The sequence below is a fragment of the Lutra lutra genome, chromosome 13 (genome assembly GCF_902655055.1).
Source record: "Lutra lutra chromosome 13, mLutLut1.2, whole genome shotgun sequence".
Lineage (NCBI taxonomy): Eukaryota > Metazoa > Chordata > Mammalia > Carnivora > Mustelidae > Lutra > Lutra lutra.
Genome location: NC_062290.1, coordinates 90,736,234 through 90,749,693, shown reverse-complemented (window position 1 = coordinate 90,749,693; position 13,460 = coordinate 90,736,234). Strand labels below are relative to the sequence as shown.

At 54.1% G+C, this 13,460-nt stretch overlaps 1 protein-coding gene across 5 annotated transcripts in view; it reads right to left on the bottom strand.

The window, feature by feature from the left end:
* Positions 1-4,386: 4,386 nt before the first annotated feature.
* Positions 4,387-13,460, bottom strand: part of NUP214 (nucleoporin 214) — a 103,370-nt gene continuing 94,296 nt past the window's right edge. For all 5 annotated transcript variants that reach the window (XM_047698769.1, XM_047698770.1, XM_047698766.1 and 2 more), the window contains 4 exons: positions 9,234-9,405; positions 6,946-7,085; positions 6,097-6,121; positions 4,387-5,582 (listed from right to left, as the gene is read on the bottom strand). In XM_047698769.1, coding sequence (XP_047554725.1) covers positions 5,549-5,582; positions 6,097-6,121; positions 6,946-7,085; positions 9,234-9,405 — 371 coding nt within the window. In that variant the 3' untranslated portion in view covers positions 4,387-5,548. The remainder of the gene's footprint in view (positions 5,583-6,096; positions 6,122-6,945; positions 7,086-9,233; positions 9,406-13,460) is intronic.

Below are 13,460 nucleotides of genomic sequence, written 5' to 3'. Positions count from 1 at the left end.
AAATAATAGTAATTGTAACACATGCCTTGACACAGTACAGTCGGGCAGGAGAAAACGAGTGGAGCTGTTGTACCTGAGCAGGGCAGCCAAAGGGGACAGTGGAATGATTTAACCTGAGCCCTGTGGGCGAGTGGGCATGGCAGGACGACACGCTGCTGAGAGACCCAGTGTGGAAGCTCCCGAGGCGGGAAAGTTGGCAGGCCGTCTCAAGAACAGAGAGTGTGGGGCGCCTGGGTGGCTCAGTGGCTTAAGCCGCTGCCTTCGGCTCAGGTCATAATCTCCGAGTCCTGGGATCGAGCCCCGCATCGGGCTCTCTGCTCAGCGGGGAGCCTGCTTCCTCCTCTCTCTGCCTGCCTCTCTGCCTGCTTGTGATCTCTCTGTCAAATAAATAAATAAAATCTTAAAAAAAAAAAAAAAAAAAAAAAAAAGAACAGAGAGTGTGCGAGGTGCCCTGGGAGTTAGGAGGGCAGAGAGGCGAGACGAGGGGGTAGGCGAGGTAGGAGGAACCAGACGAGGTAGGAGGGACCAGACGTGGGACCTGCAGCCTAGGGTAAGGACTCTAGACGGAAGGCTGGGCCAGACTGGTTCGGTGGACACTGTCCCCGGGAAAGGCAGGCAGTAACACCTCTTCTGTGTTCTCCTAGCCCAAGGCCAGCTGGGCCAGCAAGGGGAGATCGGGCAGGGGCCGTGCTGGGGGCGGGGGGGGGGACCGTGATGGGACGGGGCCTTGCTCGCTGCCACGTGCTGCTGTGGGCTCCTGCCTGCGTCCCCCTCCCACACCGGACTCTCTCACTGCAGCTGGTGATCTAGGGTTGAAAACAATGCGGAGAATCTCCGGCCACGGCTGTGGAATGGACAGGATTCTATTTTTAAGCAGAGAGGGGCTGGACAATGGAGCAACTGCCACCTCGGTGGGTCTGTATCCTGACCTCCTGTGAGACTCTGGAAAGCCTCAAAGCCAGACCCCGGAATAGATGGCACAGGAAGGAGGGGATTAGACCGCTCAAGGTCATGAAGACAGCTGCTTCCTCCACGGTCCGACCACCTTCATCAGAGAGCAGCCAGTAAGCCCCCATCTGCGCTGGTGCACACCAACATGAGCCGAACAGATCCAGCCTCTGCCCCGCCTCCCTCCCGGGGGTGCCGTTTAGATGATGACCACGTACCAGGCTGGAGGCAGCAGAACGGGGGCAGGTAACCACACGGTGGGCAGGACGTCTGCCGTGGCCCACGTCCAAGGCTGGCTCACATGCACGGGGCAGGCTGGACAGGTGCAGGGCAGTGTCCCCAGCACAAGCAGGCCCGTATTTCTTCTGAAATGATGACTATGTTGAGGGAAAAAAATGGTGAGAGACAACGGTGGATGGCCCGGGGCTAGCAGAGGGCAGGGGCGTGTGCTGCCGGGCCGGGCAGGGGGCCCTGCCCGGGTTCCCTCGGACTCTATCCACACCTGGCTTAAGACTCAGCAAATGGCTTACTCGCTGGGCTTCATGCTGTCTTCTGGAAGACGTGGGTCACAGCAGCTAGCTCGTAGATTAAACATGAAACTGTCATGAAGTACTTAGGACAGACAGTACCTGGCACGCTGTAATTCTCCAGGGAATTATCGCTACTATTACAACTGCATACAAGAGAGGAATGTGTCTTGGAAACACAACCCACAGGAAGTGAGTTATGCTTCTGTCCAGTGACACCAGCAGTGAAGCAGCTGCCAGCATAAGCTCCGGGGGATCCGGGTCCAGCAGAGAAGTCCCCTGGTCAGAAAGACTGGGAAATGTCAGACTACTTCATCTTCCTGGTTTACAAAGCAGATTTGCATATTAAAGCCTCAAAAGAGGCCTTCAATATGAAAATCTGTTACATTTTGCTCTGTTCATTCTTCTCCGCAACCTAGCCGACCACAGAGCCCTTTGTTTTGGCTGAACACGAACTTCTCCCAGGAATCACTTCAAACAGATTTGGGGTCCAAAACAGTCCCAGTCTTAACGGCTTGTTTCCACACATGAGCGAGGCAAGAGGAGACAAACCAGGGAGAACGAGGGGAGGTGGGAGAGACGGATTCCCCTGCCCCTGCTTTCCACGCAGCAGGCAACACGGAAAAGGAACAGGAGTGTATGAATCCGCAGGCGCTCAGAGGTGTTCTGGGAGACAGTGAGTGGGGCCCATGGGATGACGAGGCCGGAGGGAAGGCAGAGACTGAGATCCAAGCTCGGGAGGGCGTGGGGGCACGGTCCTCCTCCCCTATCACCTTGTCACAGCCGGCTCCACGGAGGGATCGGGGAGGACCCATGCCAGGAGGCAGGGTGAGGGCAAGGCAGGTACTCCCACCCTCCCTGACGGACAGAGGCGGTGTTTGGGAGCTGACAGCCCACCTGTGCTACAATATAGATCTGTATCTATGGATACACACAGAGCAGATGGCCCGACGAGCAGCCGGAATGGAAAATGCGTGTCTCTCGTTGACAATTCGGAGATCCCTTACCTTGGATTAAGGGCCAAAAAACAAAAACAAAACAAAACACGTCCTTGGGAGTGAGATTCTCTTTCAGATGCTCCCCTGGAGGGAAATATTTCTGGTTATTGCACTTAAAAGGTTTCTCAGAATGTGGCCCACAGACCACCTGTGAAGGGCCCAGTCAGCTCTCTGATCAGAACCCCAAATGAAAGTTGAGCACTGCGTGTTAGCTTCGTGAGGTGGGGGGTGAACCGTCACCCCGTGGGGTCCTGTGTTGGATGACAAGGGGCTCAACTGCCACGTGGAAGGTACGCCCCACTCCAAACCCGGAGAGCTGAACCGGGAACCAGAACTCTCTACCCTGGAGGTGAGGCAAGGTCCTGTGGCCTTCCCATCTCCATCGCCACCAAGAGAAAGGCCCTCAGGACTCCAGAAGGCGATGGACCTTGCCTGCTTCTGGTGACAGAGCCCATGAGGGTTAGGATCAGGTCAGCCTACGAGGTCCATACTCTTCCCTGCAGCGCTAAAGACCTGATCTAGAAACTTCTCTGGAGGTTGCCAGAATGCCAAAGCTGAGGGCAAGCACCAGGTGCTCACACCAACAGGCAGGATGACACCGAGGGGACCTCTGCCTCAGGTCTCGGGGGCTTCACAGCCACATCAACACACAAGGGACTTGCACGCACACCTATTTTGTTACCCGGGTTCTTCCGTCCCTGAGAAACCCGTTTTCTGGCCTCTTATCGTGTTGCCATCTGAAGCACCAATTATGAACACAGGACATCTGTGTCTGGAAAAGCCAAACAAAACACAACCTCGCTCATTAAACTGTCTTCCCCTTTTCCTTCCTGCCTCTCCCTCGCCACACCAGCAGAAAGAGAAACCAGGCCAGCGAGCTGCCCACCTACTGGCGCAGCTGAGCGCGCAGGCCTCCTCCCGGGCCCTTTCCCTCGTGGGGACCCGGGCCCACGTGCCAGCCCCGCTTCAGGAAGGGCTCATGCCTGGGAGCTCAGCTTTCAGGGGATGCTCAGAGACGACCCCGGCCACCCACCAGTGTCACTGAGCCCCGGAAAGGCAGGCAGAGGGGCTGGGGCAGCAGCAATGCATTTCCGGTGGTTGCAGCCTGCTGGCAAGCGGCAGGGGGTTGTCAGGTCAGGCACAGCTGACAATGGAGATATCACATGCCACCTCTACACTGGATTAACGCAGAGAATTTGGGGTCAAGGGTTTAGGCTGAACCAGCTTCTATTTATAAAAAAGAGCCTTGAGGAGGGGGAAATAGAATGGCAGGGGACTGGCTCGGTCTGGGTGCCCGTTGGCACGACGCTACGCTGAGGCAGAAGTCTGCGCTCATGGCCTCGCCCCCGTGAGAGCGGGGCCTCCACTGGGAGCTCCTCCCAGGCAGCTGAGCGCTGCTGGCTCTAGATGGCCCCTGTGTGGGAGCTAAAGAGAGCGCAGGCGGGGGGAGCATGTCTGGCTGTGTGGATGTCCCCTGCCCCATAGCTGAGGAAGTCTCGTGAGAGAGCAGGGGGAGACGGGCTCTTTCATTCCACAAGGACACACACGGGTGCGTGTTAAGCAGCTCAAGTCGAAGCTCTCTGAGAGGCAGATGCCCTGGCAGAAGGCACAGATGGACCCCACTCCTTTCTCCTGCTGCACCCGGGACCTAAATCTGGTTTGGGGCTCCTGAGGCCCCACAGAGATGCCAGCTGGCGATCCTCTTCTGAGGGGCCTAAGAACCAGGAAGCTCATCGCCCTGGGATGTCCAGGCCCCATTTCAGGACCAAGTCCTGGTCTGTAGGACAGGCGCGTGGGGACCTGCACGTCACACTGAAGGTCCAGGCCAGTCTTGTGGAGGGGGACCAGCAGAGTGGGTTGTGGTGCAGGGGGGAAGCCAGCGGAAGCAGCGAGACCACACTGGCTACCACGGGACAGATTCAATCACGTGGAAAACTTTTATTAAAGCATTTTAAAATAGAACTTTCCAATATGTAAAACTCTGAACAGCCCTTCCTGACCCTCCCCTGCCACGACCTGAGCCAAATGCACCACCGCATCCCGGCCCGACTGCGGCGAGAGGCTGTCCTTGCTTGTCACAACTGCTTAGGGCGCCACAGGCCTAAGCAGTGAAAACGCCCAGACCTGAAGGGTCCCGCGCTCCCCCCGGGGACCAGACTGAAAATGGGCTCCGCCCACCACGCTGGCGAGCACGGGCTGTGGCGTCTGTGGCGCCGGCCGCAGCGATGTCGCCTCAGTTCCCGGCCACCCCAGGGTTATCTGCCCTGCGGTTAACAGACAATGGGCCAGGCTTGGTGACCAGTCACGGTCACTGGAGATAAGGGCGCGCTTCTGCACCACGCCTCTCTAGAGTCGGAGAAATCAGCTGCGGGACATGCGGCCCCCAGAGCCAGACCGAGAAGACGAGCTGACAGGGCTCATCCAGGGGGCGGTGGCCCCATCACTGGCGCCCACGGGGCTCTTTTCCAGCTCGCCTCACGGCCCCCTGCATCTTCCCTTTAGGTGCCACGAGCTCTTCTGAGACGCAGCTGATGCCCGCGTGCGGGGCTTCTCGGGCCTCCACTCAGTCGCCCAGGCTGGGGCCTGGAGGGTCCTGAGAGCCAAGAGCAGCAAGGACACGGAAAGGAGACGCCAAGTTACGGCCTCAAAAGTCTTGGGAGAAGCTCCGGCGCGCCCTCTCCGTGCGTCCGTCCCCGACGCGGCCGACATCTGGTGCCACCCTCGAAGACGCACACCGCCTGCGGGCGGAAGGCCAGGAAGGTTTCTCAGAGCCCCAGGCACGAGGAAACCTCTCTCCCAGGCAGTGACCTGACAGAAGCCCCATGCGTTCAGCACGGAAACAGACCAGAGTTTAATAGTGGGGGACGGCGCGGGGCTGGGGGGCACGACAACCAACACGAAATAGAAAGGAAACAAACAAGCGATCACGCGTCACTAGAGTTTTGGTTTCTGCTGTTTCTTTCTGGGTATGTTTCAGGGCGAATGTTCACGGGCAAGGGCTGCTCCGGCGCGGCTCAGCGAGAGCGGCTGAGGATGCAGCTGGTCACAGGAACGGAAAGGAACACCGACACCCACTCAGCTTCTCCAGCCTCCGAAGCCCTGGACAGACCTGCAAGGAAGCGCCGGGAGAGGCGGGTCAGCGGCCGCTCTGAGGAAGGGCTCCGGGGCTCACGCAGCCGCCTGGGCCAAGTTCGGGACTCTGAGTTTTGAGCGTCGTGCAGTTCCACACAGCAGAGAACGAGGATCAAAATGCAAGACTTGGTGACGGGTCTGGAGGCCCGTGGGCAGCACCAAGCTTCTGAGACACTACCAGGGATCTAAGGAACAGCACCTCTCAGGCCCCGCCCTCCAGCCTTCGCTCATCCGAAGGCACAGTCCTCTCTCTTACGCGTGACCTTGGAGGAGGCCAGGCAGGGCACCTCCTGCTATATTCCTGCTCAGATCAGCAGGTCCACGAAACCCAAAACCTGCTGCTGAACCCCCATGCTTCCAGGACAAGCTTAGAAAATGGGAAAAACAAATCAAATGTACAAACAGGGCACAAGTTAGTAGTGTAACGTTTTCACATACCACATACTCCTCCCTCCTTATTTAATGGCTGAAAACTGGAGGTGGATACTTACGAATTAGAAGATCCAAAGCTGAATCCTGAAAAGATGGGAAGGGGGGAGTGAAATGAGTGCACACACACTTGAGAGGCGGGGGGGCGGGGAGTCCTGTCCCCACTGCGTCCCTCCCTTCACTCCCCGTGGAGAGCCCCGCCACCTGAAGGCCAGGGTGGGACGGGGAAGGTGAGGGTTGGCATTTCAGGGTTCTTCCCTCCCCGACACCCATGGTGGGCAGCGGTCCCTGGCACAGTGCCTCCTGCTCAGCTGGCCCGGGGCCACACAGACCCTCGTCACGAAATCGTATTTTTCTTTTCCCATCTACTTGCTGCTTCTTGGAGAAGCAAGATACTTGGGTTCTAGGCCCTGCTCTGTGGACCACTCTCTGGCTCTTAGGGCAAACGAGCCCCATGGGGTTTCCATCTTCATTTGTAAAACGACGATGCCTGACTTGTGTGCCTCATCAACGTGTGGCAGGGATGAAAGCAAACGTGCGCGTCCCACTGTCGGAAGAGGTGAGTGTGCGGCAGATCCAACACATCTCATCAAGTCTCTACATCTTATTGTTGGCATTTGCTGCCTTGGATTTTAAAACCAAGGTCTAGTAAGATGATGATTATTTTCGGTTCTTGTCTTGAGAAAAAAATCAAGGCAGTCCTGCCATTCTTTGGTAAGGAACGGTACGTTACACGTCTAATTAAAGCCTAAAAAGAACATTTTGTCTTTCACCCACTTTCAGCCTTCAAAATACTAAACTGAATCCCCAGGTAAAAATCACTCATTTCTTCAGGGTCAGGGGTGGGGGAAGGCATTTACTAAGGAGAAGGCAGGAGGCCTTCGGCGCGGGAGCCATGTCTGGCCGCCTACCTGCTCCACCCGATCCAAAGCCAGAGAATCCCCCGCTCTGGGCCCCGAAACCAGAGGTCTGTTGGGACAGTGATCCGAAAGTCGGAGCGTTCTGACTTGCGAGGGTGCCGAAGGATGTGGTGTTGCTGCTGCTCCCAAACCTGGGTCCCAGGGAGAAAGCAGTCGGTGGTTAGTGTGGCCGCACAGGCTCCTGCTGCCCGGAGGCCTCGGCCCGCCCTGGTGGGGCTCAGGCTGCACGCCACGCACGAGTCAAGGGGCCGTGCCTGGTTAAAAGTAGTGGCCTCGCAGAGAGAGCAGGCTGGAGCCCAGAGCGAATCTCAGCTTTGGGAGGGAGGAGGACAGGAATGTGACAGGAAAGCCAACCGGTCCAGGGTGTTGCTCCTCTCCACTGTCTGGAAATTCCAGCTCATCTGGAAATCGAGCAGCACTACATTTTTTGCTCCATCTCCAATAATTCTTGGATTTCATTCCATCATTTTGGCATTTCTCATCTACCGACAACCTCCTTCCCCCAATTAGTTGTCTTGAGCTCCTCTCCAGATCTTGATTCTACTGACTTTTCATGACAAGTGAGGGGTCTTCGGGAAGCAGACCCTTGGAGCGGTCCTGACTGGTCCTGCTCTATTCCTGCCCCTGCTCCGGGCCTCTCATGAGCAGTGGGTGCTCCTCTGATATCTGCCAGACATCAGGGAACTGGGGAAAGGTGACGGGCTCTTCTGGAATTCTCACACCCAAGTCAGTCCCTGTCAGCCCTCTTTGGCCAAACGGAACTAACCAGCCAGTCAGGATTTATGTGGGTGAGCTAACTTCCCCACCCAAGGCAGAATATGACACTTTCCTACTAGAAAAGAAAATAGCAGGTTTCAAATAAATAAATAAAACCTCAAGGTTCCCAGTCAACCCCAAATCCTCCCAGCCTGCAGTAAAGTACCCTGTGCTGGGCGGCGGTCACTGGAGACATCAGTGTCTGTCAGAATCTGCCAAGAACACTGGCTAAAGTTGGTCCCAACTCTCCTTTAGAAGCTTTCCTTAGGGGCGCCTGGGTGGCTCAGTGGGTTAAAGCCTCTGCCTTCGGCTCAGGTCATGATTGAGCCCCACAGTGGGCTCTCTGCTCAGCGGGGAGTCTGCTTCCCCCTCCCCCTCTGCCTGCTTCTCTGCCTACTTGTGACCTCTATCAAATAAACAAATCTTTAAAAAGAATAAATGCTTTCCTTAACTTTAATTCTTGGGGTTTCCTGGGGGAACCATTAGTCTCTACACGAACTCCAGGAAACAATTTATCAACTCGCTCACTTTCTGGAAACTTGCCAGCATTTCCACACCGGCATCTTTCATGGGGTGCGGGGGGAAGGGTATGAGTAAAAACATAGTTTAGTTTACTTTCAAGATAACGATGCTATCACCTTGCCAAGATTCACCCCAAGTACCCTGACCACCCCCCCAAGCAAAGCCCCCACTCCCCTCCCCATGTCTCCAGCTTTACGCATCCTGCATCCTATGCCCAGGGCCACCAGACGGTGACTTCAGACACTACTATGTCCTCTGAATGAGGCACTTTGTAGTCATCACCACAGACATTTTATCGCGACTTTGTGGTGCGGTGAAGGCTATTTATTTTCTCCTTGGGGTTTTGGCAACCAGACTGAATTTCTGGGGCCCTTAAAAGACAATCCCTAATATGGCATTTTCAAGGGAGGATGTGCACGAGGCGCTAAGAGCAGCTTTAAAAGCCGACTCAGAACTGTGCCGAGGGCCCAGTCAGGGCCCAGGGTGGAGGCTGGCCCCTTGCACTGTGAACTGAATACCCACTCTGGGGGGTCTTGAGTGGAGTCAGGGACACCAGGAGTGGTTTGCTCAGGGACAATGGGTCGATGACACATCAGTCCCAAAAGGCAAAGAATGTGGCAAAAACTACTCATCTTGAACCCCTGACAGAAGTCCCCACACAAGAGGCAGGCCTGGCTCTAAAGTAGCCAGGACGGGACTGTTTTTCTCCCTTAAATCATCCTTGAGCTCCACCAAGAGAACAGGGTTCCGCCAACCAGCACTCCACGTTTTTGGGTGACGTAACAGTTCACGTCCACCTGCACACCGACAGAGGCTGGCTTGGAAGAAGGGAGCCTTCCCCAGGGAGGAAGACACATCCTGAACTGACTTGTTTGCGGATTTCGAGGGAGGGGGCTCAGCTCAGTCACAGCTGGGAAGACGCAAGAACTGGTCTTTCCAAACCAGGGGTACCGGGCCCCGTGCTTTGGGCCATCCCCAGGTCCCTCCCCGGGGGGGCTTACCCGAATCCTCCCGCGCTGGCAGCCGCAGTACCCTCTCCGAACACTTTGCCTCCCGTCGAGCCCAGAGGGCTTGTGAAGGCTGGGGCTGAACCGAATGCCGGCGCCCCTCCGAACCCAGGGGATCCCCCAAAAGTGGGAGGGCTGCCGAACACGGGAGCAGCACCGAAGCCGCCTGAGCAAAACAGAGGCAACCAAACAAACGGGGAAAAGAAAGGAGACAGAAGAGAAGACAGTGAGCGGTGAGAGACCAAATCAAAAGAGGAAGGAAAAAGGGGAAAATAGGTTAGAAATTCAAATTCAAAAAACTGTGACGGGGGCGACAGACTTTCTAAATACCGAGCCACCCCCCTCGCTTCCAGCACAGGGGTCGAGTCCACCAGGCGAGCTCCTTGGAGCCTTCAGAACCCAGCAGACCCTGTGTTTGTCTGTGAGACCCTCGATCCTTCCCATGGGCCAAGCCGGACAAGTCGGCTCCCAGGCTCGTGGAATCAGAGCGTTACCGAGCAGCAGCCTGTGCATTTCTGACCCCTTCCCCGCCCCACTGCGCCATTCTGAGGCTCCTCACTGACAAAGCCTTCTTGAAAACTCCAATCCCTGCCCAGCTGTCAAAGACGACAGATGTTGTTACTGTCACGACACACGCAAGGCTTCCAGCTTCGTGAAAACCCACACTATAAAGTCAGAGGCTCCTAGTCTCCTCTCGGGGGGAGAACCTATGGACTGGGTTACAGAGTAGATGGAGAGGCGCACGGCACTGGTGCTCAGCCTGGGGCTTTTTATTTATTTAAAGCTTATGGCTCTCACATCTCTCTCCACAGTCTCTCTGCACAGAAGAATTTCTTTAAAAAAAAAATGCTTTTTCTCTGCAGTCAGGAGCTACTCCTCAATAAAAAAGCACACTGAATTTCCTCTCTGGAGGAAGGCAGCTGGATAAACGTGATAAAACCATCAGTCAGCCCTGAGGAGAGAACACCAGAGGCCGGACGCCCCCTGCTGCTCCTGTGAACAGGGGTGGGGGCTAGGGGTAGGCACCTGCGTAGCCCATGCTGCCGCAGGTCGGGTGCACCGAGGTGGCCTCCTCGGACTGGCAGAGATGCCCACCTGGTGGGAAGACCAGCCGGTCTTGGGGTTCCCAAGCCCCAAGATACTGCGTACATCATTTGAGGCTATGAGCTGAGACCCTCTGTGAGTATCAGCTGAATGGAATGGAATGGAATGAACTTGTGTAAGAAGCTTGCTCTAGAAAGGAGTATTTCTTAAAATGAGTACTGGCCCAAAGAGCTACGTGCTAAAGGGAATGACAGTGCCTTGGTGCAAGGAAAGAGGCGCCAGGGACACTATTCTCACTCCTTGCGGAAAGCGAGTACTGCTGTCAGAGGCACGAGTCAGGCCTTCTTACGTCAGCATAATCACACCACAAGCTTCTGCTACCTGAATCAGGAAAGATCAGACTCTGGGTGGGAAAAGCTGTTAGCTGAATTCTTTCGTTATTTGTTATTTTGTGACTCAATCACGTGCTTACTTATTATCGCTAGTGAAGACACTTTCTGCTAAGGCTCATGTTTGCGTTAACATTCTAGATTTTCAAACCTTGAGTGAAATTCCAAGCCATGATAATGGAGACTGTTGGGTTACAAATATAAGAGACTGGAAAAAAAAAAGTGCTAAAAAAACGCTTGCAGTTGAATTATTTACGACCGCTCACAGATCTAGTTACGCTTTCTTCCTGGACACATGCAGCTGGATCTGGTGCCTTGCGCGCAATATTACTCTGACTTCTTAGTGGAGGGTGAGTGAAAAATGAGAAGTCACAATGACAGAGAAAGTAAACTGGACAGGGGAGAGGAGATTAAACGCCCATACACGCACGTGTGCCACCCCTCCCCCCACATACACCCGTACCACACCCACACCACACCCACACCCCCACCCTCACATACATAACACACACACACACACACACACACACACACACACACACTGCCCCCAAACAAACCTGGGTCAGAGCTAAGTGAAAGAGGAGGAAAATGGGCACTCTGGTTTTATTTTTTCGAGGAAGGCAACTCACTCCTGATGCTAGGAAGGGTGTGATTTTATTAGATGCTACATTTTCACCGTTTTCTTCTCCATAAGAGCAATTTGCTACCGATCAATGACAGTACAACACCCGACTTCCTGAGGGCCCTCTGTGTGCTGGGGATGTGCCAGCTGCTGCATAACACTTGGCCTTCATGGTCCCAGATAAAACCCGCCCGACCTCACAGGAGGAAAGAGGCTCAGACGTTATCTGCCTAAGTTCAGCCAGCTGATCGTGTAGCACTGGCTGAGTGACTCAGAGCGCCTACCACCTAACAGCCTGCCTCCCTTCACCACAACTGGCGTGAGCCCGGTGGGCCGGGCACGGCCGTCTGGGCCCACCTCTATCCCCCCAAGTAATCTCCAGAACTACTATTTCCTAAGGCAACTGTACTGAGGGAGGATGGACACTTCTGGAACTTTCCAAAGGCCCATCAAAATGGTCCATCTATAATCTGTATTAAAGCAAGATGCCAATCGTGATGTCTTAGGCATCTGCACTGCGTGGGCAGGAAGGATGACTCCTTTATTTAAAGCAGCCTTTCCTTATGCTCAGGACTCTGCGGCACCTCCTCCCACAGCAGGAGCCCCCTGAGAACTGCCACAAGTCCTGCAGTGAGAGCCCAAGCGCCCGAAGCACAGGGGCCACGGGCAGCCTCCAGCCTCACTATCACCCTTGCAGCCACCAGCTCAATCATCCCCTGCAGCTTTCTCCGTCTGCAGTCTGAGGGATTCCATGGGGCAAAGAGTCAAACAGGAAAAATGTTCTGAAAGGTAAGAGGATATATTTTTCTCTAAGACTAAAAAAATGAAAGCGTAAGGTTCTCAAAGTCAGTGGGGACCTGATTCCAGGATAAGGAACAACACGTAAGAAAAACACCTGAATCAAAAAAAACATTATCTGGTTCCTCAAAATAAATAAATTAATTAAGCCTTAATGATTGATGAATTAAAATTTCTTGGTCAAATGTCTGCTTTGCTAACTAGGACCCAGAGCTTTGTAGCCTTTTCATTTTTGAATCATTTACTGCGAGGAAGGCTGGGGGCAAAATAAAGCCGCAATGCTCTTGTCTGGTGCACTTGAAATTCTAGGAAGAAGCAAAGACTAACCCACCCAAGCCACAGGTCTGAGTAATGGAGCACACTCATGGAGACTGGAGCAATTCAGGTTCTAGAAGGTGGGACTCCAGGCACAGAATGTGGGGCGGTCCTAAGTCAAAGCCACCCACGCGTCTGGTCCTTGGATTGGAGGGGGTCCTTTCTCTGGAACTCACAGAATTTCAGAGGCTCTCGGACACACGAGGGACAAGCATCTTGACCGCTTGCCCCTGGGGAGTCTGCTTTAAAGAACTTCCTTCTCTGCAAACATCTTCCCCCACTCTGCCACTGATCTTTTTTGGGGTGAAAAATCTTTTCACACAATTTTCCACACGACAGGGACAGGAATGCAGACCCTCTGGAGATCTGAGACAGAAAGAGGACAGAGAGGCAGTTGATAGAAATGAAGTATGTTTTTGTATCTAAATGTGTATTGTTCCTCGAATTTTGAAATCCTAAACCGCACATATGATCACAGAAAGCCACACAGTTCACAAATGCATTTACGAGCGACGCTGGGCTAAGCAGCGCGGGTGGCGCTCTCTGCCCCTCACCCCACCAGCACGCTCTTCCCTGGAGAAGTCACTGCCCTGTGTACTTACAGTACGTGGATGCTGTATGGGGACATGTATATGTAATATATTCATGTATGTTATGCTCAAAAGAAAAAAAAAAGTGACTCAAGAAAGAGGACAAACGAAAGAGACATAAAAACCAAGCAGACCACTTGTTTTGCTCATGACTGTGAACGGGCCCCAAGCTTGTCTGTGACTCAGGTATTTTCTTGTTTATATTTTAGTTATCACTGTCTCGTATGTTCCCTTACTTTGGACGCTCTGTGCTTGCTAAATATTTACATTCTTGTTTTTAACGCGTCTGGGAGACCTAGAACAGTGCTGGGGACACAGTAGATGCTCAGTGAATATAAAAATGAACTGCGGAGGAAAACTCACTTCATCTGCACTCCAATCCTACTCCCTTGAGAGCCACCCTAGAGACATTGCCTTCCAGGTTTCTACACATACGTAATACACATCTAAAAAAAACCCCACA